Source organism: Rousettus aegyptiacus, unplaced genomic scaffold (assembly GCF_014176215.1).
Source record: "Rousettus aegyptiacus isolate mRouAeg1 unplaced genomic scaffold, mRouAeg1.p scaffold_m13_p_2, whole genome shotgun sequence".
NCBI classification, from domain to species: domain Eukaryota; kingdom Metazoa; phylum Chordata; class Mammalia; order Chiroptera; family Pteropodidae; genus Rousettus; species Rousettus aegyptiacus.
In genome coordinates, this window is record NW_023416295.1 from 663,264 (window position 1) to 687,496 (window position 24,233).

Sequence of the window (24,233 nt, forward strand, 5' to 3'; positions counted from 1 at the left end):
GCTCTCTGTGCACCCTGCTTCATCCCGCCCGCGGGGTGTCGGGGGCACAGGCGGGAGATGTGGGGTCACGTCCCACGTCTATGTGGGAAACTGAGGCGCCAGGGAGGCAAGCCACAGCCAAGGCCTTCCCAGGCCGAAAGTGACCGAGCTCAGGCTCTCTGGCCCCACGCGCCATCGAGGCTTGGGAGGCTCCGAGTGTCACTTCCAGGGGCCCAGGTCCGTCCCTGGCTCCTGGCTCCGGCTTCCCTGTGGCCCGCACACCCTGAGACCCCTTCCCTCAGGTTCTCCAGCCTGTGTCCCCTGCTGGCCTCGGGCCCGGCTCCCCGGGGCAGGGGACGCGCAGTTCAGCGCCTCCCCGACCCCACGGGCTGCGGGGCCCTCGGCCTCCCTGCTGCCCCACGCAGTCCTGTTTGCCGCTGCTCCGCTGTGCGTCTGCTTCTGCAGGAGGGGCCTGGCCCCTCCCGCCCCAGAGGGTGTCACAGCCCCAGTGCCCAGGCCTTGGGGTCCCCGCAGTGGCTAGGGGCTCCCTAGGTGCCTCAGTGCTGGGGGACCCCGGGCTCAGAGCAGCCTCTTGAGGCTGGAGGAGTCGGGGCTCCCTGGGAGTTCCCACAGTTCACTTCTCCTCCAGGGTGCTTTTCAGGGCTGGACAGTTAGTGCGGCCCAAGCCTACAGCGTAGAGGGCCAGGTGCGGGGTCCCAGCAGAGAGGGTGAGGACGAGCGGCAGGGCCCCGTGTCAGCGGCCGCTGGGTGGCGACAGTGAGGGGTCTAGATGGGGCGGGAGGCACGGGGAAGGCGGAGGAGGCGCCGTGGGGCTCACGGAGCTCAGTGCGGAGGCTGCGAGGCGGCCTGGGGTGTGGGCTCCGCGTGCGTGCGTGCGTGGGCCCGGGGCCGGGGGACGGGACGGGGTGCCATGCTGCTGCGGGCGCTGGGCACGGGGCCGGAGCCCATCTCGGGGGGCGGCAGGCGGCCTTGCATGCGCTTGTCCGGGCGCCCGGCAGCTGCGCCCCACTCCTGGTTCCTGTTCCCGGCCTTCTCTTCGCCCACCTCTGGCCGCCTCCCAACTACGGTCTCTCTTCTCTCCTCCCCGCCTGTCTGCCCCTCCCGCCCTTCCTCCCTAGACGTGTCCGACCTCGAGAACAATAACAGTAACCGTGGCGGGGCGGAGCTGAGTCAAGCCCCTGACAATCTCTCCACAGTGACCAACGCGCTGGTGGGCATGAGCCCCTCGTCCTCGCTCTCGGCCCTGTCCAGCCGTGCGGCCTCCGTGTCCAGCCTGCACGAGCGCCTCCTGTTTGCCCCAGGCAGTGAGGAGGCCATCGAGAGGCTGAAGGTGAGGGCCGGGCCGGGCAAGGCGCTGGTACCCGCAGTGGGGCGCGCGTGGGGAAGCGGGTGTCAGGGCCCCGGAGCGCCCCCTGGTCTGGACCCAGGGCCGGAAGAGGGGCCGGCTGGAGGCGCGCTGAGCCAGGCGGTGGCCCTGGCGAACCCTCCACGCTCGCCACCGGCACGCTCTCCGCGCAGCTCCACCGGGCCGCACTTCCTGACTGGGGCGGGCAGGGGTCCTGGGCGTCCTGTGCGCGTGAACGTTTGCTGGTCCCCTCGTGCCCACGATCGCGCTCTGACCCCTAGCGGTGGGCCCGGCTGGTTTCGGGTTCCTGTCCCATGCTCCTGAGGTGCGCAGAGCGCCCAGACCTCGGACACTGAGGGGACCGAGGGTCCAAAGGCACAGAGGCTGGACCTGGGGCTGGGGCGGGAGGAGGAGGACCCTGGAGCTTAAGGCCCACCTGGATTGTGACAGCCCACCTGGGGTACATATGGCTCACACGGGGTACAGGGGCCCGCCTGGGGTCCCTTGGGCCCACTCGGGGTACATATGGCTCGTATGAGGTATGGGGGCCCGCCTGGGGTACATGGGGTGCACTTGGGGTACAGGGGCCCACTTGGGGTACATATGGCTCATACGGGGTACAGGGGCCCACTTGGGGTACATATTGCTCATACGGGGTATGGGGGCCCACCTGGGGTACATATGGCTCATACGGGGTACAGGGGCCTGCCTGGGGTCCCTTGGGCCCACTCGGGGTACATATGGCTCGTATGAGGTATGGGGGCCCGCCTGGGGTACGTGGGGCCCACTTGGGGTACATATTGCTCATATGGGGTATGGGGGCCCGCCTGGGGTACATGGGGTGCACTTGGGGTACAGGGGCCCACTTGGGGTACATATGGCTCATATGGGGTACGGGGGCCCACCTGGGGTACATATGGCTCATATGGGGTACAGGGGCCCACTTGGGGTACATGGGGCCCACTTGGGGTACGTATGGCTCATACGGGGTACAGGGTGCCACTTGGGGTATGTATGGCTCGTATGGGGTACGGGGGCCCACCTGGGGTACATGGGGTGCACTGGTGTACATGGGGCCCTACGGGGCGTGGCGGGCCCCCTAGGTGGGCTGGGAGGAGGCAGCGAGGCGTCTGTGGGCGTCGTGCCCAGCCCTGGGGTTCCCACACGTATGTTTCTCCATCTGCTGGTTGCTCAGCCTTCGCCTCCGTCCTCCGGGCGTGTCCTCAGGAGAGCGGTGCAGTTCGGACCCACGCCGACCTCTCAGCCCTCGGGCCTCAGACATCAGCGGTCAGGGACTGGGATCCCAGTGTCCTGCAGAGCGGCTCGTCTCCCCTCTGCCGGGCTCCCGGGCCTCTGCCCACTTCCTGCCCCGGGCCCTGACCTCACTCTGCTCGGTCCACCCCCAGGAGACAGAGAAAATCATAGCGGAGCTCAACGAGACCTGGGAGGAGAAGCTGCGGAGGACGGAAGCCATCCGGATGGAGAGGTGGGCAGCGCGGGCGGGGCCAGCGCAGCCGGGGGCCTCGGACCGGCCCGGCCCGCTCGCCTGGTCACCCCCACCTCGTGTGTCCTGTGGCCTTGATCCTTGATCAGGTGACCCGTCCCTTCAAGTGGACACCTCAACTCCCTGACCAGATGGGTCACTGCATGGCCACTGCCCACGGGCCACGTGGCCAGAGCCCCACTGGGTCCCGGTCAGTCGACCGGTCAGTTGGCGGCGAGGCGGCTCCCGCAGCCTCGTGGGCTCAAGCGGACCCCGACTCTGTCCTCCCAGGGAAGCGCTGCTGGCGGAGATGGGCGTGGCCATGCGGGAGGACGGAGGCACCCTGGGTGTGTTCTCTCCCAAGAAGGTAGGAGCCGCCCCACATCGTGGGGCCGCCTGGCGGGGTCTCTGCAACGCTGGGGGGCGGGGGGGCGCGGCCCTGGGTCCCGGAACCAGGGCCATACTCGCACAGCCAACTCCACCTCCCCACGGCCCGGCGTCCCTGTCGCCTTGGGACATCACACGGTCACTCAGCTGTCCGAGGAGTAAGTAGAGTGGGCCCCTTGAGGTCAGGTGGCCCTGGAGAGCCACACTCCTCCTGGAGACCTAAAACGGGATGAGCGACCCCACCGGGAGCCTGTGTGGCCCACGGGCAGGTGTGGACAGACGCAGAGCTGGGAGCCAGCCGCCCTCTCAGAGCTCAGCCGGGGTGAGGTCTCGTGCTCCCAGCAGGGACCCCTCCTCTCCCACCAGGCCTGGCACACTCACCCTGCCTGGCCCTAGGCAAGGGCTCAGTCCCGCCAGCTGGGGTCCCTCCAGTGGAGCAGTGCACCCCCATCCAGCAGCTCTGATGCAGCACAGCACGAGCATAAGGGGAAAGGTCTGGTGACTCCAGGACCCAGATTCCGCCCCTCCCCACTCTAAAGCCTCTAGGAGGGAGCTCCAAGCCAGGCAGCCTTCCTGGAGGCTGTGGCAGTGGGTCTCCAGGCCCTGCCTCTGCCACCCTGTGAGTGAGGAGGCGCCTGGCCTGCCTCCCGCGGGTCAGCTCCCCTGTGTCCCGCCTTCCACCCCGGCTTTGTTTGGCAGTCCCTGAAGCCAGCGGCACGCGGAGCCCCCACTGGGCGGCTGGGGACCCCAAGGGAAGAGCAGCACACGGTGCTGCTGTGGCTCCCTGGGATGGGGCAGGCTCCGCGGGCTTCTGCCCTCGTGTACCCCCGGCTGGGGGGTGGGGCAACGCGTGCTGAGGCCCCGACGCCGAGCCGAGGGGGCCTGGGGCAGGGCGGGGAGCAGGGCGGGGAGCAGGGGTGGCCCTGGTGGCGTCTACTTCACCCCCTCCGGAGAGGCCTGGTTGTCATCGGCGGCCGGTTGTTCCTGGGCTGTTTCGGACCCTGCCCCTTCCTGGAAGGCAGGGCGCCCCTGGGCTGGCATGTGGAGCCGGGGAGCAGGTGCCTTGGGACGCTGGGTGCCTGCAGTTCTCCGTCCCCCTTGTGGCCTCGGGTTTGGCATGGCCCAGGTGTGTGAGGGTGGCTGTGGGGGCCAGCAGAGACACTGCCTGAGAACCACAGCATCCCTGGGCCCCTGAGGAGCCACACAGTCAGCTGCCCCACCCAGCAGAGCCCGCACGGCCCTTCCACACACTCCTGCTCGGGGACGGGGTGCTGGGGGTTCCCCGTCCTGGCGTCTGGTGACAGTCTTCAGAGCCTCGCACAGGCGCGCTGGTGGGGCATTGCCGGACTCACCATTCGGGCGGGGGGAGGGGGCGTGCCCCAAGGCATTCGGTGGGAAACCAAAAGCAGTCCCAGCCTCCAGCAGGCTGCAGGACGCTTGCCCGGGACAGGGTGAGCGGGATCCTGAGCTAAGGGAGGGTCGGGGCCCAGAGAGACCCAGGTGAGAGCAGTGGAGGAGGGGGAGGTGGGGGTGTCTGGGCCCCAGTGGGTGGAGTTGTAGCAGCTGCCCCAGGGATGGGGTGGGCGGGGAGCCAAGGGCAGTGCTTAGATGGGGGCAGCAGTGGGAGCTGGTCACTTGCTCTCAGGCCACGTTTTGCTAGACCGTGGACAGGAGAGGTGTGTGGGGGGGAGTAACTAGGAGGGGACGTTCACACCCTCTCTGCTCCTAGCCCCCAGGGCCCAAGGCTCCCATGGCCAGCATCGTAATCCTTGGCTCAAATACTTACTGGAGCCATCGCTCCAGGGTGTCCAGGATCTCGGGGGTGGGGGTGCAGGGCCAGTGCTGGGACCCTTTGCACCCTGTACGTCCGAGGGCCCATCGTAGCTCCAAGAGCCCCCTGAGCCCTTGGGTGCTGAGGGCTGGGCTCCCAGCCCCTCCCGAAGCCCTGCTTCCCCCCAAGATGCTGGGTCCCTGTCAGAGGCTCCTCCTCAAGGAGCCTTTGCCCTCACATCTCCTGTCCTCCCTGCCAGGCCAGGAGGACACTGTGTCCCCTGCCAGGCGAGGCTCGGGCCTGTGGTGATCTGGTGCCCAGGGAGAGAGGGGCCAGGCAGGGAGTCGGTGCTGGGCTCCTGCTCCCTGCAGGAGAGGTGACCCTCCTATTCCCCCCAGACGCCGCATCTTGTCAACCTGAACGAGGACCCGCTGATGTCTGAGTGCCTCCTGTACTACGTCAAGGATGGGCTCACCAGGTGGGGCGTCGGGCGTCGGGCGGTGGGGCTGGGGTGCCGCCTGCCCGTGCTCGCCGGGGCCACGCTGCCTGCCCCCGGGCCATGCGGCCCTCCCAGGACCGGCTGCATTGGGGCGTGTCCTGTGTCTCCCGTGTGCCTTGAGTGTTTCCCATAAGTACCAGACTGGGTGTCCTTGGAGGCCCTGGGGGCGGGGGGGCACCGTGGGCACTGAGACGGCGCCCCTTTCCCCCGCAGAGTGGGCCGAGAGGACGCGGAGAGGCGGCAGGACATCGTCCTGAGCGGGCACTTCATCAAGGAGGAGCACTGCGTCTTCAGGAGCGACTCCCGGGGAGGCAGCGAAGGTAGCCCCGCCCTGCGGAGCGCCAAGCCTGAGGGCTCCCGGCCAGTGGGCCGGAAGGCGGGTGGGGCTGCACCGGGTGGCCGCATCGTGGCAGCCACGATGCCGGTCCCTCACAGTCCTGTCTGCCCCCCGCCCCCGCCCGTCCCATAGCTGTGGTGACCCTGGAGCCCTGTGAGGGAGCAGACACCTACGTCAACGGCAAGAAGGTCACAGAGCCCAGCATCCTGCGGTCAGGTACGGCCCCACCCTCTGCAGGAGGGGCCGCCTGCTTCTAGGGCTGTGGGCGGGCGGGAGGGCAGGGCACGGACTGCTGCTCCTGCCCCTTCTCCCCTGCGGTCTCGGGCCTGGCTCGGGGGCCCTGCCGGGAGGGGAGGATGGCCTGGGGGGTGGCGGCTGCAGGGTCATGGGAAGGACTGGACACAGGAGCTGCAGGATGGGACAGGTGAAGAGGCCAAGGGCGAGAGGAGGAGAGCCACGGAGACCAGGGCCCCGCGGGCTGGTCCTGGCCAAGGGCGAGAGGAGGAGAGCCACGGGGACCAGGGCCCCGCGGCCAGGTCCTGGCCAAGGGCGAGAGGAGGAGAGCCACGGGGACCAGGGCCCCGCGGGCAGGTCCTGGCCAAGGGCGAGAGGAGGAGAGCCACGGGGACCAGGGCCCCGCGGTCTGGTCCTGGCCAAGGGCGAGAGGAGGAGAGCCACGGGGACCAGGGCCCCGCGGGCTGGTCCTGGCCCAGGGCGAGAGGAGGAGAGCCACGGGGACCAGGGCCCCGCGGGCTGGTCTTGGGCGGGCGGCACCGGGAGCCCTGTCTCCCCTTCCCTTCTCCTCCCCGCTCCGTCACCCCCCGCGGCCGCCCCGACGCCACAGGCCCCCCACCTCGGGCCTTGCGTTCGCCCCCCAGGAAACCGCATCATCATGGGAAAGAGCCACGTGTTCCGCTTCAACCACCCGGAGCAGGCCCGGCAGGAGCGCGAGCGCACGCCCTGCGCCGAGACGCCCGCGGAGCCTGTGGACTGGGCCTTCGCCCAGCGCGAGCTGCTGGAGAAGCAGGGCATCGACATGAAGCAGGAGATGGAGCAGAGGTGAGGCCGGGCGGGGCCACGCCCGCCACGCACACACCCCACTCCCACACACCCCCGCCGCACACACGCCCGCCCCGCACACGCCTACCCCACAGCGCGTCCACCCTGTGATGACCCCCGCCCCGCACGTGCCTGCCCCGCACACCCCCGCCGCACACACGCCCGCCCCGCACGCGCCCACCTCACAGGGCGCTCGCCTCGCACGCGCCCGCCCCGCACACGCCCGCCTCACAGGGCGCCCGCCCCGCACGCGCCCGCCTCACAGGGCGCTCACCCCGCATGCACCCGCCTCGCCCAGTCGCCCACCCCGCTGCGCCGCCCTCCCCACCTTGCAGACTCCAGGAGCTGGAGGACCAGTACCGCCGGGAGCGAGAGGAGGCCACCTACCTGTTAGAGCAACAGAGACTGGTGAGGGTGGCCTCAGGCCCATGCCCCCGGGTCCCATGTCCCCATGGGCTGCACAGCGGGGCTGGGTGGGGGAACCAGGGCCCCTGCTTTCTCAGCCCTGCCCTCAGCTGCCCCGAGCCCTGGCTGTGGGGGGGCCCCGTCCAGGCGCACAGGGTGGGGGGCCTTGGGGAGCAGGAGCCACAGCCCTGCCTCCGTGCCAGGACTACGAGAGCAAGCTGGAGGCCCTGCAGAAGCAGATGGGCTCCAGGTACTGCCCAGAGGCGAACGAGGAGGAGGAGGAGCCGGAGGACGAAGGTGAGTGCCCTGCAGAGCGGGGCCGGGCCTGGGCCTCGGGCTGGGAGGGGTCTCCGAGAGGACACGGCCCCAGGCCGCTCCCTGGAGCTCTGCTGGTCAGCGCCTTCGCCCTGGGGTCCCCGGCCGGCCTGTCCCCGGGGAAAGGCATCCTTGTCCCCAGGAGGCGGGATTCGGGGCGGGGAGGGCCTTGCGGCAGCAGGCACCCCACAAGCTCGCGCGTGTGCACACAGGCAGGAGCAGCCTGGACCCTGGGGAGGGGGGTGTGAGCGGGGCCTGCAGGCAGGCGACCTGCGTCCACTCACCCGTGTCCTGCCAGCGGGGGGTGGTGCTTCCCCAGGACGGGGTCACTCTGCTCCCCACCTTGCGACTTCCTTTCCTAATGGTGGCTTGGGTGGCTGACCCTGTGCTGTTGTGGGCTGGCCACGGGGTTCACGTCCAGCTTGGCCTCTGGTCAGCACCTTTGTGCCGACGTGACCTTGGTGTCTCCTTGTTTGGACTCTTCAGTCCAATGAGAATCCTTCAAACTCCATAGGACGGGGGCCCTGGGAGGAGGGGCCGAGCCCTTCCTGGGGACAGGGTGCGGAGGGCCCCGCTCTGCCCCCTGCCTCCTCCCCGTGGGTCCCCGCCCCACTGAGCCCCCCGCATGGCAGTGTGGCTGTCACTTCACGGCCGTGCCCCCTCAGCCCTCACTGGGCGTCAGCCTGACTCACGGGGCGCTTGCGCACTGGCCCCCGCGGCGCTCGGAGGCGTCCACGTCCCGCGGCTTCCGTCACTCTTCCTCCCGGCTCCCTTTCCGGAGTCCGTGTGAAAGCGGGGGTCCACGCACAGGGCCCCCAGCCCGGGCCCAGAGAGCGGGGGTCCTGCCGCGTGACCGCGTGGCCCCTCCCCGCAGTCCAGTGGACGGAGCGGGAGTGCGAGCTGGCGCTGTGGGCCTTCCGGAAGTGGAAGTGGTACCAGTTCACGTCTCTGCGGGACCTGCTCTGGGGCAATGCCATCTTCCTCAAGGAGGCCAACGCCATCAGCGTGGAGCTGAAGAAGAAGGTGGGCGCCCCCCACCCGCCCGCGCCCGCCCGCCTCAGGCGGGGCTCACAGCCGGACGTGGCGCCGGGCCTTCTGCCTCCTGGGGCGCGGGCGAGGTGGCTCTGGCCGTGTCGGGCGATGGGGGGGGCCCGCGGCCTGACCCAGGTGGACACGCGCCCTCTGGCTGGGCGGGCGGGCCGCTGGGCGGGCGCAGCTGCAGCCAACGCCTCAGGAGGTGGGAAGAAAGTGCCCTGGAGGCCCCGGCTCCCACGAGGGGCCGACGGTGGTCGTCTCCCGCCCGTCACAGGTCCAGTTCCAGTTCGTCCTCCTCACGGACACGCTCTACTCCCCACTGCCCCCGGACCTGCTGCCCCCAGAGGCCGCCAAAGACCGAGAGACGCGCCCCTTCCCCCGCACCATCGTGGCCGTGGAGGTCCAGGACCAGAAGAACGGGGCCACCCACTACTGGACGCTGGAGAAGCTCAGGTGCGGCGGGCGGCCGCGGCGGGCGGCGGTGCTTCCCATTTTAGTCTCTCTCAAAGCGGGTAGGGCGCAGCCTCTTACAGACCCGAATCCTCCCCCCAGCACGGTGGGGACGGCCAGTGGGCCGACGGGGCTGCCGGGGGCTGCAGGAAGGGGGGGGGCCGGTGGGCGCGCAGGGCCGGGGGGTGGCCGGGGCCGCAGAGGGGCCACGAGGCAGGGGGCATGGGCTGGCCTGGGGCAGCTGGGAGCCCAGGCGGAGTCATGCTGACTCCGAGAGGTGTCTTCCTTGTGGGCCCACCTCTGTGGTCCTCACACCCTCGCTCTGACACGTGCCTGGCCTTTAATTTATAAAAGCGACTGAGCGAGATGCAACATGCCACTGTCATTGAAGAAGAGCTTAGTGTCGCTCATGGTCCTCAGAAAGACAGGAAGGCCTGCACGCAGAGCCCAGACCACGGGGCCATAGGACGGAGAAGAGCACGGGGCGCCTCGGCCTCTACCGAGGTTTCCCCGGGCCGGGCATGGTGGGATGGACAGCTAGGAAAGGCGAGTTAGAACAACCAGCCAGCTTTGGGGCACAGGGCTGCCCGGTACTAGCCTGGCACCTAGCCCCGAGGGTCGTGGAGGGTGGAGGGGACCAGCTGGGTGTGTAAGTCGGCCAAGGGGGCAGCTGGGTGCAGGTGTGTGAGAAACTAACCCGCGAGAGGCTTCTGTCTCTAGGAATTGGCCCCGGGAGGGGCGTCTGTCCCTAGCCAGCAAGGCCCCCAAGGATGTCAAAACATCATAAAACCTGGAGAGTGGAAGTGTAGCTGATACAGGTGCACACCTGCACGCTCGTACCTGCGGCCACGCTCATACCTGCAGCCGCACTCATGCCTGGGAGGCGCACGCCTTCCTCTGGCTCCTCCCCCACACTCGCCAGGCGGCGTCTGTCCATGATTCTGCAGACCTGCCCTCCCCGGCCACATCCGGCCTCTGCCAGGCCGAGCGGCAGCCTCCAGCCGTTCACGGGTGCCCGAGCCCTGAGCGGACACTCGCTCGCGCTTCCTGTTTCCCTCGACTTGGTTTTCCTGGGGTAGTTTCTAACATGTCATTTCCACACCTTTGCCCTTCGTTCCTGGCCTCCCGGCCTCCACGATGCCAGTTCCCACCCGAGCCCACCACGCAGCCCTGGGGGCTTCCCTCCCCCTTCCCTGCCCCACCCCGGGTTCCCACCCTGTCACCGGTTCCGGGCCCTTCCTCCTTAAATCACGTCGTCGTCCTGTGGCTGGAGCTGGCCACAGTCGGTGGTGGCCGCGGACTGACATCGAGGACCAGGGAGGGTCTGCCAGCAAACCAGCGCAAGGCGCGATGGCCCCGAGCAGGACGTGGCGGCCGGAAGCGGGCCGAGCCGCAGCCCGGGGCAGCTGTGCCATGGGCCCACACCCACCTGGCACCCCGCAGGCAGCGTCTGGACCTGATGCGGGAGATGTATGACCGGGCGGCCGAGGTGCCCTCCAGTGTCATCGAGGACTGTGACAACGTGGTGACCGGCGGAGACCCCTTCTACGACCGGTTCCCCTGGTTCCGGTTGGTGGGCAGGTGGGCGCCCGCCTCCCTCCCTGGGCAGAGAGCGAGGGGGGTGGGGCGGGCGGGGGCTTCCTCCCACGCGGGACCCCCGGCGGGCCCTGCCCCCGCGTGACGAGCAGTCGGCAAGGTGGCCGTTCCCGTCCCGACCTCTGCCCTTGTCCTTCCTGCTCCGAGGTTCCCCGGCTCCCGTCCCCCACACACCAGAGGCCCCGTTATTTAGGGGACCACAGGGGGCTCCCGTCATCGCCACCGCACCCACTGTGCAGCAGGGCCGCCAGGTGGCACGTGCCCATGTGTGTGACTGTGTGAGGCTTAGTCAGACTTTCTGGGTCACCTCACGTGAGTAGGGACACAGGGCCATGTCACCTAGAGCCTGAGTCCCTTGCCTGTGTTCACTGGTCTCCTGGTCTGGGGTCTGCACCCAGCACCTTACCCAGCGGGACAGGACGTGGTCTGAGGCCGCCACGTGGCCGAGCTCACGAGGTCCTCACAGGTCTCGGCCACTCGGGGCCAGGATCGCACCGCCGGTGCCTCCAGAACCTTCTGGAGCCCTCCCTGACCACACATACTTCTAAGCCTGGGCCGGGGGCGGGGGTGGGGGGCCTTGGTTCTGGCGCCTTGGAGGGCAGTGCTCTCGGTGGTCTGTGTGTTCGGTGCCCCCGCCCCGCCCGCCCCTGCGGGAAGCCGGTGTTAACCTCTCTCTGTCTTGTCGCACTAACCTCAGTTCAGCCGTCTCTGGCTGCGACAGCTACCCTCTTCTGAACACATGCATGAGCGAGCGCATGGCTGCTCTCACCCCCTCCCCCACCTCCTCGAGCCCCGACTCCGACGCCACCGAGCCTGCCGAGGAGCAGAGCGTGGGGGAGGAGGAGGAGGACCTGGAAGACGACGTCTTTCCGGAGCACGCGCCGTGCGGCGGCCGGGACCCGTTTTACGACCGGCCCCCCCTGTTCAGTTTAGTAGGAAGGTTGGTGAGGTCGAGGACGGCATGCTGGAAGGAACCAGCTCTTTCGCACGGAGCACTGTGACCGCTGCCGGGCGTGACGCAAGCCGGGGCAGGCGGAGGGGCTGGCCTCCCGAGGAGGGGTCGTGGGGAGCGAGGGCTCCTGGCCACCTGGGGTGGGCGCCCGGCCCAGCAGGAGAGAATCGGGGTCCCAGTTATGGAAGGGACAGTGTGCCCCAGAGTGTGCTGCAGATAGGTCTCGGGAGCCGGGGAGTGGCCACCGGTACCCCAGGACGAGTCCTTGTGCGGGGCCCCCGCAGGGGACATTCAAAAAGGAGGGGGCAGGCCACCCCCAAGGCCCCGTGTTCCTGGGGGTCGGACCTGCCACCAGGCTCAGGTAGTTTCTCCCCCCACTGTTCTCCTGACCAGAGGGGCCTCTGGGCCCCTCCCTGTGCCACCCCATCTCTTGGAAACAGTCCCATAGGGCAGGGAAGGAGGGCTGGCCTAGGCCAGGGGGACCCTGGCTCTCTGAGCGTGTCTGTCTGAGGGTGAGAACTGTTTGTCCTTCCGATCTCCTAGGCCATCGAGGTGCGGGACAGCCACGTGGCCCCGCGTCCTCGCAGAGGGGAGCTGGTCAGTGTCTCCTGGGTGGACAAGAGAGGCCAAGGGCAGGAGGTGGAGCAGAGGCCCGGGAAGCGCAGGCCCTGGGAGCAGGGCCCCGCCCTGCAGGCCGCTTGGGCAAGTGCGGCTGCTGTCCACGTTCACTGTTACTGTGGACTGGAAGCATGGCCCGTGAAAGAAAGTTCTAGAAACCTGCTGTGGTGGAAGGAAGCAGCTAGTTCACTAGTTTACAATATGAAAAGGTATAAGGTGGTTTAGCAGCAACCTTTTTTGGAGTCTGAGATCGCTTCCTTGGGCTAGGCCGGCAGGAGGTTTGGGAACACCAGTGCTGGGAGCTCCCGGCCGAGGGGGCCCCGGGGGCGGGGCTCACCCTGGGTGACAGCCTCACGGTCCCCTCGGAAGGAAGCAGTTTGCCGCGGGCAAGCAGGGTTTCTCCAGGAAGGTGACAGGCTGCCTTGCGGGACAGAACCGCGTGGCCCCCTCCCCACCCCCCCACGCCCGGACGCCCTGGGTCTGGGCCCGCTGCTGAGCCCGAGAGCCAGGTGTAGGCTCGGGAGCCAGCTCCGTGCAGGTCCCTCCGAAAGCCCCAGCTGGCCGCTGGGCCCAGGGCTCGCCCCAGTGACAGGTAGGCTGGGGTCAGGGCGCAGGGCACCGAGGCCACCGGGAAAAACAGTCTCAGCCAGAAAGAGCTGGGTCCTTCCGCCTCTTCCCTTCTGTGAATCTGAAATGTGACAAAACCGCCAAACCGCGGCGAAGCCTCCGCCGGGAGGCCGGCCCGCGAGCCGCCCGCTCTGTTCGGTTTGGCGAGACCTGGCTTCCCCCCGCGCAGCAGCCGCGCGGCCGGGCCTCGCGCGGGCCCGTCTCCGGCTTCCCTGGGGCCTGCTGGCTAGCTGCTGGCGCTCTCCCCAAGGCTTAGCAGAACTGGGGCGCCCACCCCGTCCCCCTTCGGAAAGGCTCCCTGGCCCCGCATGCATCTCTGCACCGCATTGGTCTCGGTCTCGTGGGCAGCGCTGCCCCCGCCCCACCACCACACTCGGCCCCGGCTCTGCCGCCGCCTCTCTCTGGCGGGTTTCAGCCTGCTTCAAGGTGCTCGCCTCTGTGGGCCGGGCCCCCAGCGCGGGCCTCCCCGTCCTGAGCCAGGGCACCTCGCCCAGGTCCTGCGGGTGAATTGGGCGGCGGGGCGGGCCGCCCAGGCGGAGGCAGGCCTTTCCCCCGATAATCTCCCTGCCTGGACCACCACTGTCAGCAGCCAGGGGGCAGGGGTGCTGCAGAGAGGAGGGTCCCAGGGAAGAGGGAAAGAGGTGACTGCCCAAGTGTCCAGGGCTTTGGGTGGGAAACGCTGACCTGCCCCATGTCCACTCTGTGCCGCCCGGGCCGGCGAGGGCCCTCAGCTTCCAGCCGGTGTCCGTGTGCCGGACTGCTCAGCCTGAGTCTTCGTCAGCAAGGCCGGGAGCCAGCCGCTGTGCGGGTGGGTGGGCGGGCCGTGTCCAGTGGGCTGTGTCCAGGCAGGGCTTCCCTGGACAGGGCTGGGCTACTCTGGCCAGTGCCGATGTCGGCTTGTTTCTGTGCCATGAGCCCTGTCCCCTCATGTCCAGTTCTGTTGGTCGCGATGGGCTCTGCACGGGGTGTGGGGTCCTCCAGCCCCAGCTCGCGGTCCCTCAAGGCTGGTGCTGCCACCGGGAGCCACGGCCACTGGGCCCAGCAGTCCATTCCAGCTGGACGTGCCCACCACCCAGCAGACCGAGGTGGGCCGGTCTTCCTTTGCCTCCCCTGCGTCTGGCAGCCGAGCGGCAGCCAGCTCTGTGGGCCCCATCCATGTTCTGGGCAACCCTAAGAAAGCAAGATGTGGCTAGCTGGCCCGAGACGTGCCACTGGTCAGTGGAGTCCCCATCTCAGCGCTGAGATGTGAGAAGAGTGGGCCTCTGAGAACCGGGGAGACGTGGGCGCACCTCCCGCCCCAGGGGCGGAGACCACAGACGTCTCAGGGCTGGGCCCTGGCGAGCTCGGGGGTGCAGCCCTGGACCGGAGCTGCTGGGGGGGATGACCGGAGCCTTGGGGCCTCTGTGGGTCACCCCTGAGCTTCCCAGCAAGGCAGCGCTGGCCAGCTGGGCTCCGAGGTGGTGCGGATCCTGGCCGGGAGGCACGGGCAGCCCTGACCTCTTTCGGGGAGGCTGTCCTGATTATGGACACTTGTGCCTGCGCTGTGCCCTCATCCGGCACACGATGGGAGGTGTCCCCGCCCTCCCCGAGGGAAGGTCCCCGCTGTCTCCATCGCGAGGCAGGTTCTGGAGCAGCCCAGCAGTCCGGTCCTTGCAGGCTGGGCACGCCGTGTGACCGTGGCCATCACTCTCCGGGGTTTCCTGTGACCAGGGCCAGGGCTGGTCTCCACACCTCGCCCCGGTGACCAGGGCCAGGGCTGGCCTCCACACCTCGCCCCGGTGGGCAGACAGGACGTCCCAGGCGGTGGGGCTGGGGGCGAGGCGAGGAGCTCATGTCGCGCTAAGGGTGGGGTCTGGTCGGCACCCCAGGCGCCTCAGGCTGCCGGGGGTGGCAAGGGGGGAGCAAGAGGGTGGTATTGGACCCGCCAAGAGGACTTAGAGAGACTTTTGAGACTTGCTGGATTCGAAAAATGAGCCAGGATGGTACTCGGGTTTCTGACCTGCTAGGGAGGGCCAGCAGGGGTCAGAGGGGGAAGATCAGGTGCCCCCAGGGAGGGGGAGCCAAGGCCTGGGATCAGGGCCACCAGGCACGGTGCTTTCTGTGCCTGTGATCACAGGAGGGTCCAGAGCAGTGTGTCCTGAATCTGACGGTGTGGGGTGAGGCCAGCACCTAGAACCTGCCCTCGAGCAAGCTGAGCGAGGGCCAGGGTGACGGGCGACAGGCTCTCCTCCCAGCTCCTCCCCACGGCACCCTGCCCCGCCCTCGGCCTTGCACCTGGGTGCCAGCACCACCTTTACACCACCCCCACTCCCGCCCCCCGCTGCCGCTCTCGTCTGTTTGCTCCCCGTCTTCCCAGCTGAGGCCCTGGGCCTCCCTTACCCCACCTTCGGCACCTCCTCCCCTCACGCCTCCCTCCTGTGTCCAAACCCTGCTCCTCCCCTGTGACCCCCTCCCACCCCCCAGGTCCCCCAGGAGCTCAGGGCTGGAGCAGGAGCCGCCTGTCAACTGCGAGACGGGGGCAGGGCGGGAGGCAGGGTCCTGCCGGAGTGTGCTGAGCAGAGCTTCTTCATCGGGGCTCTTCCTGCTCCTGGGCAGCCCCTAGCAGGGTGCCCCCATCCGGGAGGGAGCCCCCATCCTGGGAGGGAGGCCCGGTCCTGGGTGGGAGCCCCCGTCCTGGGAGGGTGCCCCCATCCTGGGAGGGAGCCCCAGTCCTAGGAGGGAGCCCCCGTTCTGGGGGGAGCCCCACTCCTGGGAGGGTACCCCCATCCTGGGAGGGAGCCCCCAGAAGGTGCTCTGCCCCAGGAGGGCGCCCTGAACAGCAGGAGTTTTGCTCCACATCAACCTGCCCAGCCACTTGGGTAGCACAGGGCGTTCGGGGTCCTGTCTGTCCCCACGTGGCTCCCCACACGTTGGCGAGCTCAGGGAACGCGGTGGCCTCTGGGTGACGCGGCCTCTGCCCTGGCACCAGCGGGGCACTGCCGGGGCGAGGGAGGCCTCCGGGTGCTCTACGGGCAGCTAGGGGCAGGCCCGGCGGTGTCGTGGGGTCTGGGGCGTCCGTTCAGCTGGCCCTCCTTGGGCACTGGGCTGGCGGGGTGCCCGTGTCGGGGGACGTGGAGGAGCTCGGCGTCCGCAGCCTTATTCCACCATCCCGACCCACAGGCCTCCGGGGCTGCCGGGGGCGGGCGGGCGGTGGCAGACACCCGGCGTCAGCGCCAGCTCGGCGTGGCCGGTCCCCAGGTCCTCCTCCTTGAAGCAGGCTGAAGCCCCTCCTCAGCCGCTCTGTTGCCGGCCAGCAGGCGTGGCCCGCGCTCTGCCCCCCGCCAGCCCCCGCCCCTGCCCCGGCCCCGGCCCCCCAGCACCTCGCCGTGGACCCGGCCCCCTCCCCGCCTGCTGCCCCGCCGCCCTGCGCCCAGCTCTGCTTTGCAGTGTTGTGTCGTGAGCTCGGCTGAGCCGTTGCCGGCCCCGCCCCCGACACGCTGGGCAGGCGCCAACGCGGCCTCTCCCCGCAGGGCCTTCGTGTACCTGAGCAACCTGCTGTACCCCGTGCCTCTGGTGCACCGCGTGGCCATCGTCAGCGAGAAGGGCGAGGTGAAGGGCTTCCTCCGCGTGGCCGTCCAGGCCATCTCAGGTGTGCGGCAGGGGGGCCCTGGCGGGGAGGCCTCAGCGCCACACACGGGCCTCACGCAGCCAGCCCTGCCCAGGCCCCGCCCTGCGCTGTTCCTGGCTCCTGCCCTGGCCCCAGCCGGGGACTCTGGGAGGACCCCGCTGGCTTGCCCTTCGGCCTGGGCCCCCGGGACTCTCCCATGTTGACCAGGCTGTACGGGCCGCGCCCAGGGCTGTCTGAGCCCCACTCCGGCTCAGGGACCTCACTCCATCAGGCCCCGGAGGACGCAGAGGGTCCAGTCGGGGGCCGAGCAGCCCAGTGTGTCTCCTAGTGTGTCCCTTGCTGCCATCTCTCAGCCCCAGGACAGGCTGCTGTCCTGCTCCGCCCCCTCTGCCGCCCCTGCCCACTGTGGGCCTGGAGATCCAAGCCCCTTGCTGCCGAGCATATGCCCCCCACTGCACCCCACCCCTGGCCGGGGCCCCAGGATGGGCTGGCCACTGAATCCCTGGGCCTGGTTGGCTCCCTGCTCTGACCAGCTTGAGCTTCCCACCCATAGGAGTGTGAAAGATCATTGCAGAACTCCGATGTGAGTGTGCTCAGGCGGCCAGGCGAGCTCGCACTGTAATGGCCACCAGCCCCCCTGCTCGGCCCTCCAGCACAGCCCCCGGGGGCCTCAGTCTCCCCCGCGGCCGAGGCGGCCCCCACCCCCAGGACCCCATCACCCAGCATTCCCAGGCAGCAGCTCCTCGTCATGTCACGTGCCGCTGAGCCCCGGGACCTGCAGTGGCTGGCGGCATCGGGGACGGCCCCCTGGGGGTCGGAGCACGGCCCGGTTCCACGCCCACCCTGTGCCTTGCCGCCTGGGGACAGGCAGGGCCCTGACCGTCTGCTCGGTCCCTGTTTCAGCCGACGAGGAGGCTCCTGATTATGGCTCCGGCGTCCGCCAGTCGGGGACTGCCAAAATCTCCTTTGATGACCAGCATTTCGAAAAGGTACTGTGCGGAGTGGGCCCAGCCACCCAGCGCCAGCCGACTCACCTGCGGCCCAAGCCGGTGCCCCGCCCCCCGCGCCCTGGGTCCGCCCCTCGCGTCCCTGGCCCGAGCCGTATGGCCGGGCGCCCTGTCCATCACGTTCCGACGGGCCCTGACCACGCGGGTCAGTCCGTCTCCCGCGCAGCCTCCTCTGGTCTCGTGCCTGCTGTCCCCACGGGCCCCTAGCGCAGGTGGGGCACAGAGCAGACGGGCCCACGGGCTCCCAGAGCCGCAGGTGGCTCCACACCGAGGTGCCCCCCCGTGTGGCGCCCCTTCTCTCAGGCCCGCTCCCTTTTAAGGTCCCCGTGGGACACTGCGTTTCCACCACTGTCCTTGCTCCCCAACTTCCCGTGGAGAACTAGGAAGGCCCCCGGAGAGGCCCCCAGGTCCTGGCAGCAGGCGCTGGGGTGGCCCTGCTCTGGCACCAAAGACGAGGTGCTGCCCCCTCTGCCCTCACGTGAAGGGACAGTGCCCCCCCAGGGTGGCTCTCCGGGGGGGCGTGGGGGAGCACAGGGCCCCACGCAGGGCCCCTGCCCGCCAGGCGCTTCGTTCTCCCCTGGTGGCTCTGCCTCTCTCCCTCAGGCTCTTCCCCACCCCGACCCACCTGGCCCTGAACCTCAGTGCCTGAGTCCTCGAGCCCAGGGTGCTGTGTCTGCCCCCACGGTCCCTCTCTCAGGGGGCTCGCCAGTGCCGGGGTGCACGGAGGCGCTGAGGGCAGAGAGCTCCAGCGGAGAGGCACTGGCGGGGTGGGGCGAGGCACAGACCCCGCTGGCCAAGCAGGGGCTAAGGGCGTCCTGCCCAGGGGGCGGGGGCCGAGGGAGGGGTCCCGCCTGGGCACGGAGCCGGAGGAGGCCTTTCCCGTCACGGAGTCCACACAGGCCGTGACAGCCAGGGTCGCTGAGGCCGGGTGGGTGTGGATGCGGGTCCGTGGAGCGCCCTGGCCCCCCTGACTCTGGCCCCCGCCCCGCCCAGTTCCAGTCCGAGTCCTGCCCCGTGGTGGGGCTGACCCGCTCCGGCGCCTCTCAGGAAGAGCTGCGGATTGTGGAAGGGCAGGGCCAGGGCGTGGACGCCGGGCCCTCCGCCGACGAGGTCAACAACAACACCTGCTCAGGTGGGCCGCCGCGGCCGAGGCGTGGGGCCCTGGGACCCGGCCCCTGGGGGCCCGAGGCCCCCGTCTCCCCCCACACAGGCGGGTCGGGCCCGTCCCCACCGCGGCCCGGGGTCCTACCACGTGCCTGTGCCCTTGGCTCCTAGCAGCAGTGGCCCCGGAAGGCCTGGCCCTGGGCAGCCCCGAGAAAGCCGCGCTGGACGGGCCCCTGGACGCCGCCCTGGACTGCCTGCGCCTGGGCAGCACCTTCACCTTCCGCGTGACCGTGCTGCAGGCCTCCAGCATCTCCGCCGAGTACGCCGACATCTTCTGCCAGTTTAAGTGAGTCTCGGGCGGGCCAGCCGCGGGGCGGGCTCAGCGAGGCGCGGGCCGTGCAGGGCCGTGCACCCCGAGGCCCCGGCCAGCAGCCTCCTCCTGCTCCACAGCTTCATCCATCGCCACGACGAGGCCTTCTCCACGGAGCCCCTGAAGAACACGGGGCGGGGCCCCCCGCTGGGCTTCTACCACGTCCAGAACGTACGTCCTCAGAGCCCCCCACAGGACGCCTGCTCAGGCCTCCGGCCCCAAAACAGCTTCGTTCGTCCTCTTCCTCGTTTCCCCTCCCCCTTCTGGGCGCCAGCCACGTGCCGGGCGCTGCCGGGCTGTGAGGACACAGGGCCCCCGGCTCCGGGCGGGCGTCCCGGCCCATGCTGGCGCGGCGGCCGCGGTGTGTTTCAGCAGGAGTGGGGTGTGGGAGCCAGAGTGCTCCTGCGAGGAGCCTCGCACAGACGTGGGCACGAAGTGTCTGTGGCGGCTGGGCCGTCCCGGGGCTGGGGCGCCACGTGAGGCAGCCTGGGGGCGGAGGAGGCGTGGAGGCAGGGCCACAGGCACCGGGAACACCCCGAGTGGCGGGAGGGCTCCAGGGAGGGGCGTGCCACGCAGGCTGTCCAGAGCAGGGGACTTCAGGGCGCAGGGGCTTTGCGGGGCCCAGGGCGGGGCTGACCAGGCAGTGGGGGTGGCATGTGGCCATTGTGAAGGGCATCAGGACTCCGAGCAGCCAAGGCCTTTGACCCTGAGCCGCCGGCCTACTGGTGAGTGGCCTGGACAGTCACAGGGCCCGCCCGGCAGGCTGGCCCGTCCTGGCCCTCGGCGGGAGGGAGCAGGCAGTGGCGTCTAAGCGGGCGACGAGGAGGGTCTGAAGAGCGCACCTGGGGGTTCGTTTCCCGGGCTGGCCGAACGAGGCCTCCACACACGGCAGGAAGTCCCTGCCTCCCAGGTGTGGAGGTGTGGACAGGGCTGTCCCTGTGAGGCCGTGGGAGGAGGGGTGTCCCTGCCGCCAGCCCCCGGCCCCGGGCGTGCGGACAGCGTCCCCTCCCTGTGCCCCATGTGGTCTTCCCTCCATGCCTGCCCGTGCCCCGACTCCCCGCTTCACGAGGACGCCGGTCGTGTTGCGTCACGGCCACCCTGAGCGCTCGTTCTAACTGGCTGTCTCTAAAGACCGTCTCTAGACACAGACACCGGGCAGGGGCGGGGAGGGGGTCGAGGAGTTCAACCTATAACTCGGGGAGCGGGCGAGGGCCTGAGAAGGCTCAGACCAGCCCGCAGGTGACAAGGAGGCCCTTGTCGCCTTCTTGAGCGCTATGTTTTGAAAAAGGCAGCTGCGCCCTGCGGCCCTGGCCCTGTCTGTCCCGGGGAGAGATGCCTGGTGGTCCGCCCACTGGGTGTGTGATGGGGACGGGCAGGGGTCGGCCCGCGGGGCGTCCCCCAGCACTCTCCTGAGTCTCTGCCCCGCCTGCAACCTCAGATCGCCGTGGAGGTGACCAAGTCTTTCATCGAGTACATCAGGAGCCAGCCCATCGTGTTCGAGGTCTTTGGCCACTACCAGCAGCACCCCTTCCCGCCCCTCTGCAAGGACGTGCTCAGGTCAGCGGCCCGGGGTCGCGGCTCCCGAGCCCCTCGCGGCCCTCACCCAGCCCCGCCGCTGCTCGCCGAGCACGGGCCCCCACCTCCCGGCTGCGAGGCCGACCCCCGGCCCCGACGGGCCTGACTGGCTGCCCAGGGCTTGTGTGCCCACCTCCCCCGTCCACGGGGAGGCCGGTCACGGAGGTCGGCAGGACTCAGTGCGCGGCTATGGGAACTCGGCCCTTGGCCGGGTGTGGGCCGTCCCGGGCAAGGGACGCTGCAGGACCGCGGTGGCACGGGGAGGGGCGGCTTCCGCTACGGCCGAGAACCCACCAGAGGACCCGCCACACCGCCTCCCGCAGTCCTTAGCGCCCAGGCCGGGTGGGGGGACGGGCGCCCGCGCTTCACTGCACACCGCCTCCCCGGGGCTCTGAGGGCGGGCCAGATGCCCCTCCGTGGCCAGGCTGACCCTTCCCGGCCACCGCCACCCAGGTGCAGGGAGCACAGGCGGGGGCCAGGGCCGTGGGACGCTCGGCTGCCGTCTCTGCCTCCCTCGGAGCAAGGCGGGGCGTCCGGGGCGTCAGGGACAGAGAAGGGCCGCGGGACCCGCTGGTTTGGGGCCGTTGGCCCCAGGGAGGCTCTGTCCTGCGAGTTCCTGCAACCAGGGCCCGACCTCCCATCCTCGTGGCCTCGTGGGGTCCCCAGGCGGGCCAGTGGTTCCCAGGCTGGGTGGGGGGACTGCGACCAGGGCCTCTCCCAGTGTGCTGACGGCCCCCCTGCCGGTGCCTGCCCTCGGCTCCCCTCTCCGGCTCCGGCCGCCGAGGGCCCCAGCCTCACACCAGCTTCCTCCACAGCCCCCTGAGGCCCTCTCGCCGCCACTCCCCACGGCTCATGCCGCTGTCCAAGCCAGGTAGGCTCCGCGGGGTGCACCTGGGGGCTGCGGGGCCCGTGCGCTGGGCGCCAGAGTGGGCAAGCCCCCCGCAGCTCAGCACAGTCCTCTGGGGGGTGGTTGCCCTCCCAGGCTTTGGGGGTCCCCTGTAGCTGCCAGGCCTTGGGGTCTCGTGGAGTAGGGGGCTCCTTCTTGGAGCTGGACTGCAGGGCAGAGGCAGGCGGTGAGGGGGCTGGGGCTGCAGTGGGGCTCAGGGCCGCCTGAGCCTGTTTGTCAGGAGCTGGACCCGCGTGGAAGGCCGGTGGGACCGAGGGGCGGGACTCACCTGTGCTGGAACCAGGTGCCGGGACTGGCCGGGAGGCGGGGCCTAGCGTGGTGTGGCAGAGGGTGTTGGCAGGCGGTGGCCTCCGCGCCAGCATGGCTCCGCCGCCCTGCCGGTTCTGTGGGTCTCAAGCCCGGGCCCCCTCGGGGGCTGCTGAGTGCTGCCACCTGCCGCCTCCTCCAGGCACGGAGAAGCAAGCATCCGTTCCTGAGTTGCGTGTGGCCGCTGCGGCCTGACCGGCCCAGAATCGGCACTTCCTGGGCGCGGGGCGGGGTCTGCGGCGCGTTTTTCTTAGAGTGAGGTGCCCTCGCTCGCTGCCGCCGAGGCGTCCCCAACCCCGGCGTCCCCCTCGAGCGAGCCCTCAGCACGGCTTCTCTCCCGCAGTGCCTGCCACCAAGCTCAGCACGCTGACCCGGCCGTGCCCCGGGCCCTGCCACTGCAAGTACGACCTGCTCGTCTACTTCGAGATCTGCGAGCTGGAGGCCAACGGCGAGTGCGTCCGGTGCCCGTGCCGGGGACAGGCTGGGGCCCCGGGGCTGTGCTGGGGGCGGGGGGACAGGGCCCTGGGGACGGGTCGAGGTGGCACGTGTGGGCTCCTCGCTCAGCCGACTTTGGTCTCTGTGGCCCGGGCCACCCCACGCTCACCTCGGGGCCACGTGCCTGCTGTGGGCAGGCGGGGAGGGGGCAGGCCCTGGCCTCACACCTCCCTCCCCCCACAGTTACATCCCTGCAGTGGTGGACCACCGTGGTGGCATGCCGTGCTCGGGGACCTTCCTGCTGCACCAGGTGCGAGGCCCTCCCAGCCCCACCCCTGACGCCCCCGCCCTGCCCGTGCCCCCTCACCCCACGTGCCCCCCCACACACATGCCCCCCGCCACCCACAAGGCCCCCAGCCTGTCTGGTGCTGTCCTTTCGGCTCCTGGCAGGGCATCCAGAGACGGATAACCGTGACCTTGCTGCATGAGACGGGCAGCCACATCCGCTGGAAGGAAGTTCGAGAGCTGGTCGTGGGTGAGTGAGGATTTGGGGTGCGCCTTGAGGGCTGGGGCTGGTTTGGTGGGAAGGATGCCAATCTCCCCGCCTGAGTCCTACCACAGCTCCCCCCCTGCTGCCGCGTGACGGCTGTCCCCTGGAACCTGTGCCTCAGGCCCTCACCCCAGGAGTGGGTCCACCGAGCTGGGGCTGCCGTAACAAAGGGCCACAGGCCACGTGGCTTAAAACGACCGAAATCTGCCCTCGCACCTCTGGAGGCACAGTCCCAGATAGGTGTCGGCAGCTGGCCGTCCTCCGAAACCCGCAGAGGGGGGTCTCGCCTGGCCCCTTTAGGTTCTGGTGGCCCGTGGGGAACGCTTGGCACCCCCCGCCTCGTGGAGTTCCACACCTCTGTCTTCACGCGGCCACTTCTTATTAGGGCGCAGTCAGCTTAGATGAGGGCCCCCTACTCCAACGTCGCCTCAACTAGCGCACCTGCCAAGACCCAGTTTCCAGTAAGGTCACGTTCTGAGGTGCTGGGGGCTAGGGCAGCCACGTGTCTTTTGGGGGGCCAGTCAAGGCATAGTGGCCACCCAGGACCTTAGGCTTGTCCTCTGTGATGTGTGAGCTCCGTCCGCCAGAGACGTGTCCCCGGCCAGCTGTGACGAGCGTGTCCTCACAGTTCCCACTCGGGGATGCAGACAGCTGTCCGTCCCGACATGTCACCAGCTCAGGGCCACCTGGCCCCAGCCCTGCCCTGGAGCCGGTGGTTCCCCGGAGGCCCCATGGCCCGTGGGCAGCGGCTCAAGGGCCATGTCCCTGGGGCTTGAAGAAGGGGGTCTGGGGTACAGCAGCAGGGGACGTGACCACTCCTCGAGGAAGCAGAGGGGTCACCTTAACTCTCGCTGCCAGAGCAGGAAGTGGTGACCGAGGCCGCCAGGCAGGATCCACAGCCAGGGGCGGGCGGCGGGCTGGGCGGCTGGGCAGGCGGCTGGCCGGGCTCTGTCGGAGATGCCCTTGGCCAGAGGCGCCGACGGCCCCACAGCGTTTCCTTTTTTCCTTCTTTCTTTTTTTTTTTTTTAAGTATAAATAGAAGCGAGAACATTTTTTCTTCTCATTTTGCTAATATTTCCTTTTCCAACAGGTAAGGCTCGGGGGGGTCTGAGCCTTCTGGGCTGAGTGATCGGAATCTGTTGGTTAGGGGGAGAGAGAGACACAGAGAGACAGACAGACAGACAGAGAGACAGAGGTGGATTAAGAGAGGGACACTTGTGGCTGAGAAACGAAGACTCTCAGCACTCGGCCTGCGGGAGGGACGACGGCGGAGGGCACCCCGACCCGGCGGAGGGCACCCCGACCCGGCACAGGGCCGGCCGCGGACCTGTGCGGGCCTCCCTGCCCACCCTCCGTGTGGCCGTTTGCCAGACGCTCTGGAGGCCGCGTGGGAGCCAGTCCCCTGACGAGCCTCAGTCAGGAGCTCCCGCCCAGGCAGGGGCGGCGAACGGGGACCCAGCACCCCCTCTGCCCTGCCGAGTGACGTGGACCAC

At 69.6% G+C, this 24,233-nt stretch overlaps 1 protein-coding gene across 16 annotated transcripts in view; it reads left to right on the plus strand.

Moving 5' to 3' along the window:
- The window catches only part of KIF1A (kinesin family member 1A), a 78,465-nt gene that overhangs the window by 36,604 nt on the left and 17,628 nt on the right, over positions 1-24,233 (plus strand). For 8 of the 16 annotated variants that reach the window (XM_016144225.2, XM_036237008.1, XM_016144228.2 and 5 more), the window contains 22 exons: positions 1,197-1,330; positions 2,752-2,831; positions 3,120-3,195; positions 5,385-5,464; positions 5,699-5,805; positions 5,955-6,038; positions 6,701-6,881; positions 7,217-7,289; positions 7,490-7,583; positions 8,476-8,624; positions 8,911-9,089; positions 10,530-10,667; positions 16,389-16,507; positions 17,390-17,475; positions 18,487-18,625; positions 18,772-18,943; positions 19,048-19,138; positions 20,406-20,524; positions 21,358-21,413; positions 22,099-22,207; positions 22,434-22,500; positions 22,641-22,725. In XM_016144225.2, coding sequence (XP_015999711.2) covers positions 1,197-1,330; positions 2,752-2,831; positions 3,120-3,195; positions 5,385-5,464; positions 5,699-5,805; positions 5,955-6,038; positions 6,701-6,881; positions 7,217-7,289; positions 7,490-7,583; positions 8,476-8,624; positions 8,911-9,089; positions 10,530-10,667; positions 16,389-16,507; positions 17,390-17,475; positions 18,487-18,625; positions 18,772-18,943; positions 19,048-19,138; positions 20,406-20,524; positions 21,358-21,413; positions 22,099-22,207; positions 22,434-22,500; positions 22,641-22,725 — 2,418 coding nt within the window. Of the gene's footprint in view, positions 1-1,118; positions 1,331-2,751; positions 2,832-3,119; positions 3,196-5,384; positions 5,465-5,698; positions 5,806-5,954; positions 6,039-6,700; positions 6,882-7,216; positions 7,290-7,489; positions 7,584-8,475; positions 8,625-8,910; positions 9,090-10,529; positions 10,668-11,379; positions 11,623-16,388; positions 16,508-17,389; positions 17,476-18,486; positions 18,626-18,771; positions 18,944-19,047; positions 19,139-20,405; positions 20,525-21,357; positions 21,414-22,098; positions 22,208-22,433; positions 22,501-22,640; positions 22,726-24,233 lie in introns of all 16 variants that reach the window. The other 8 variants (XR_004955731.1, XM_016144227.2, XM_016144221.2 and 5 more) reach the window with 2 other exon arrangements.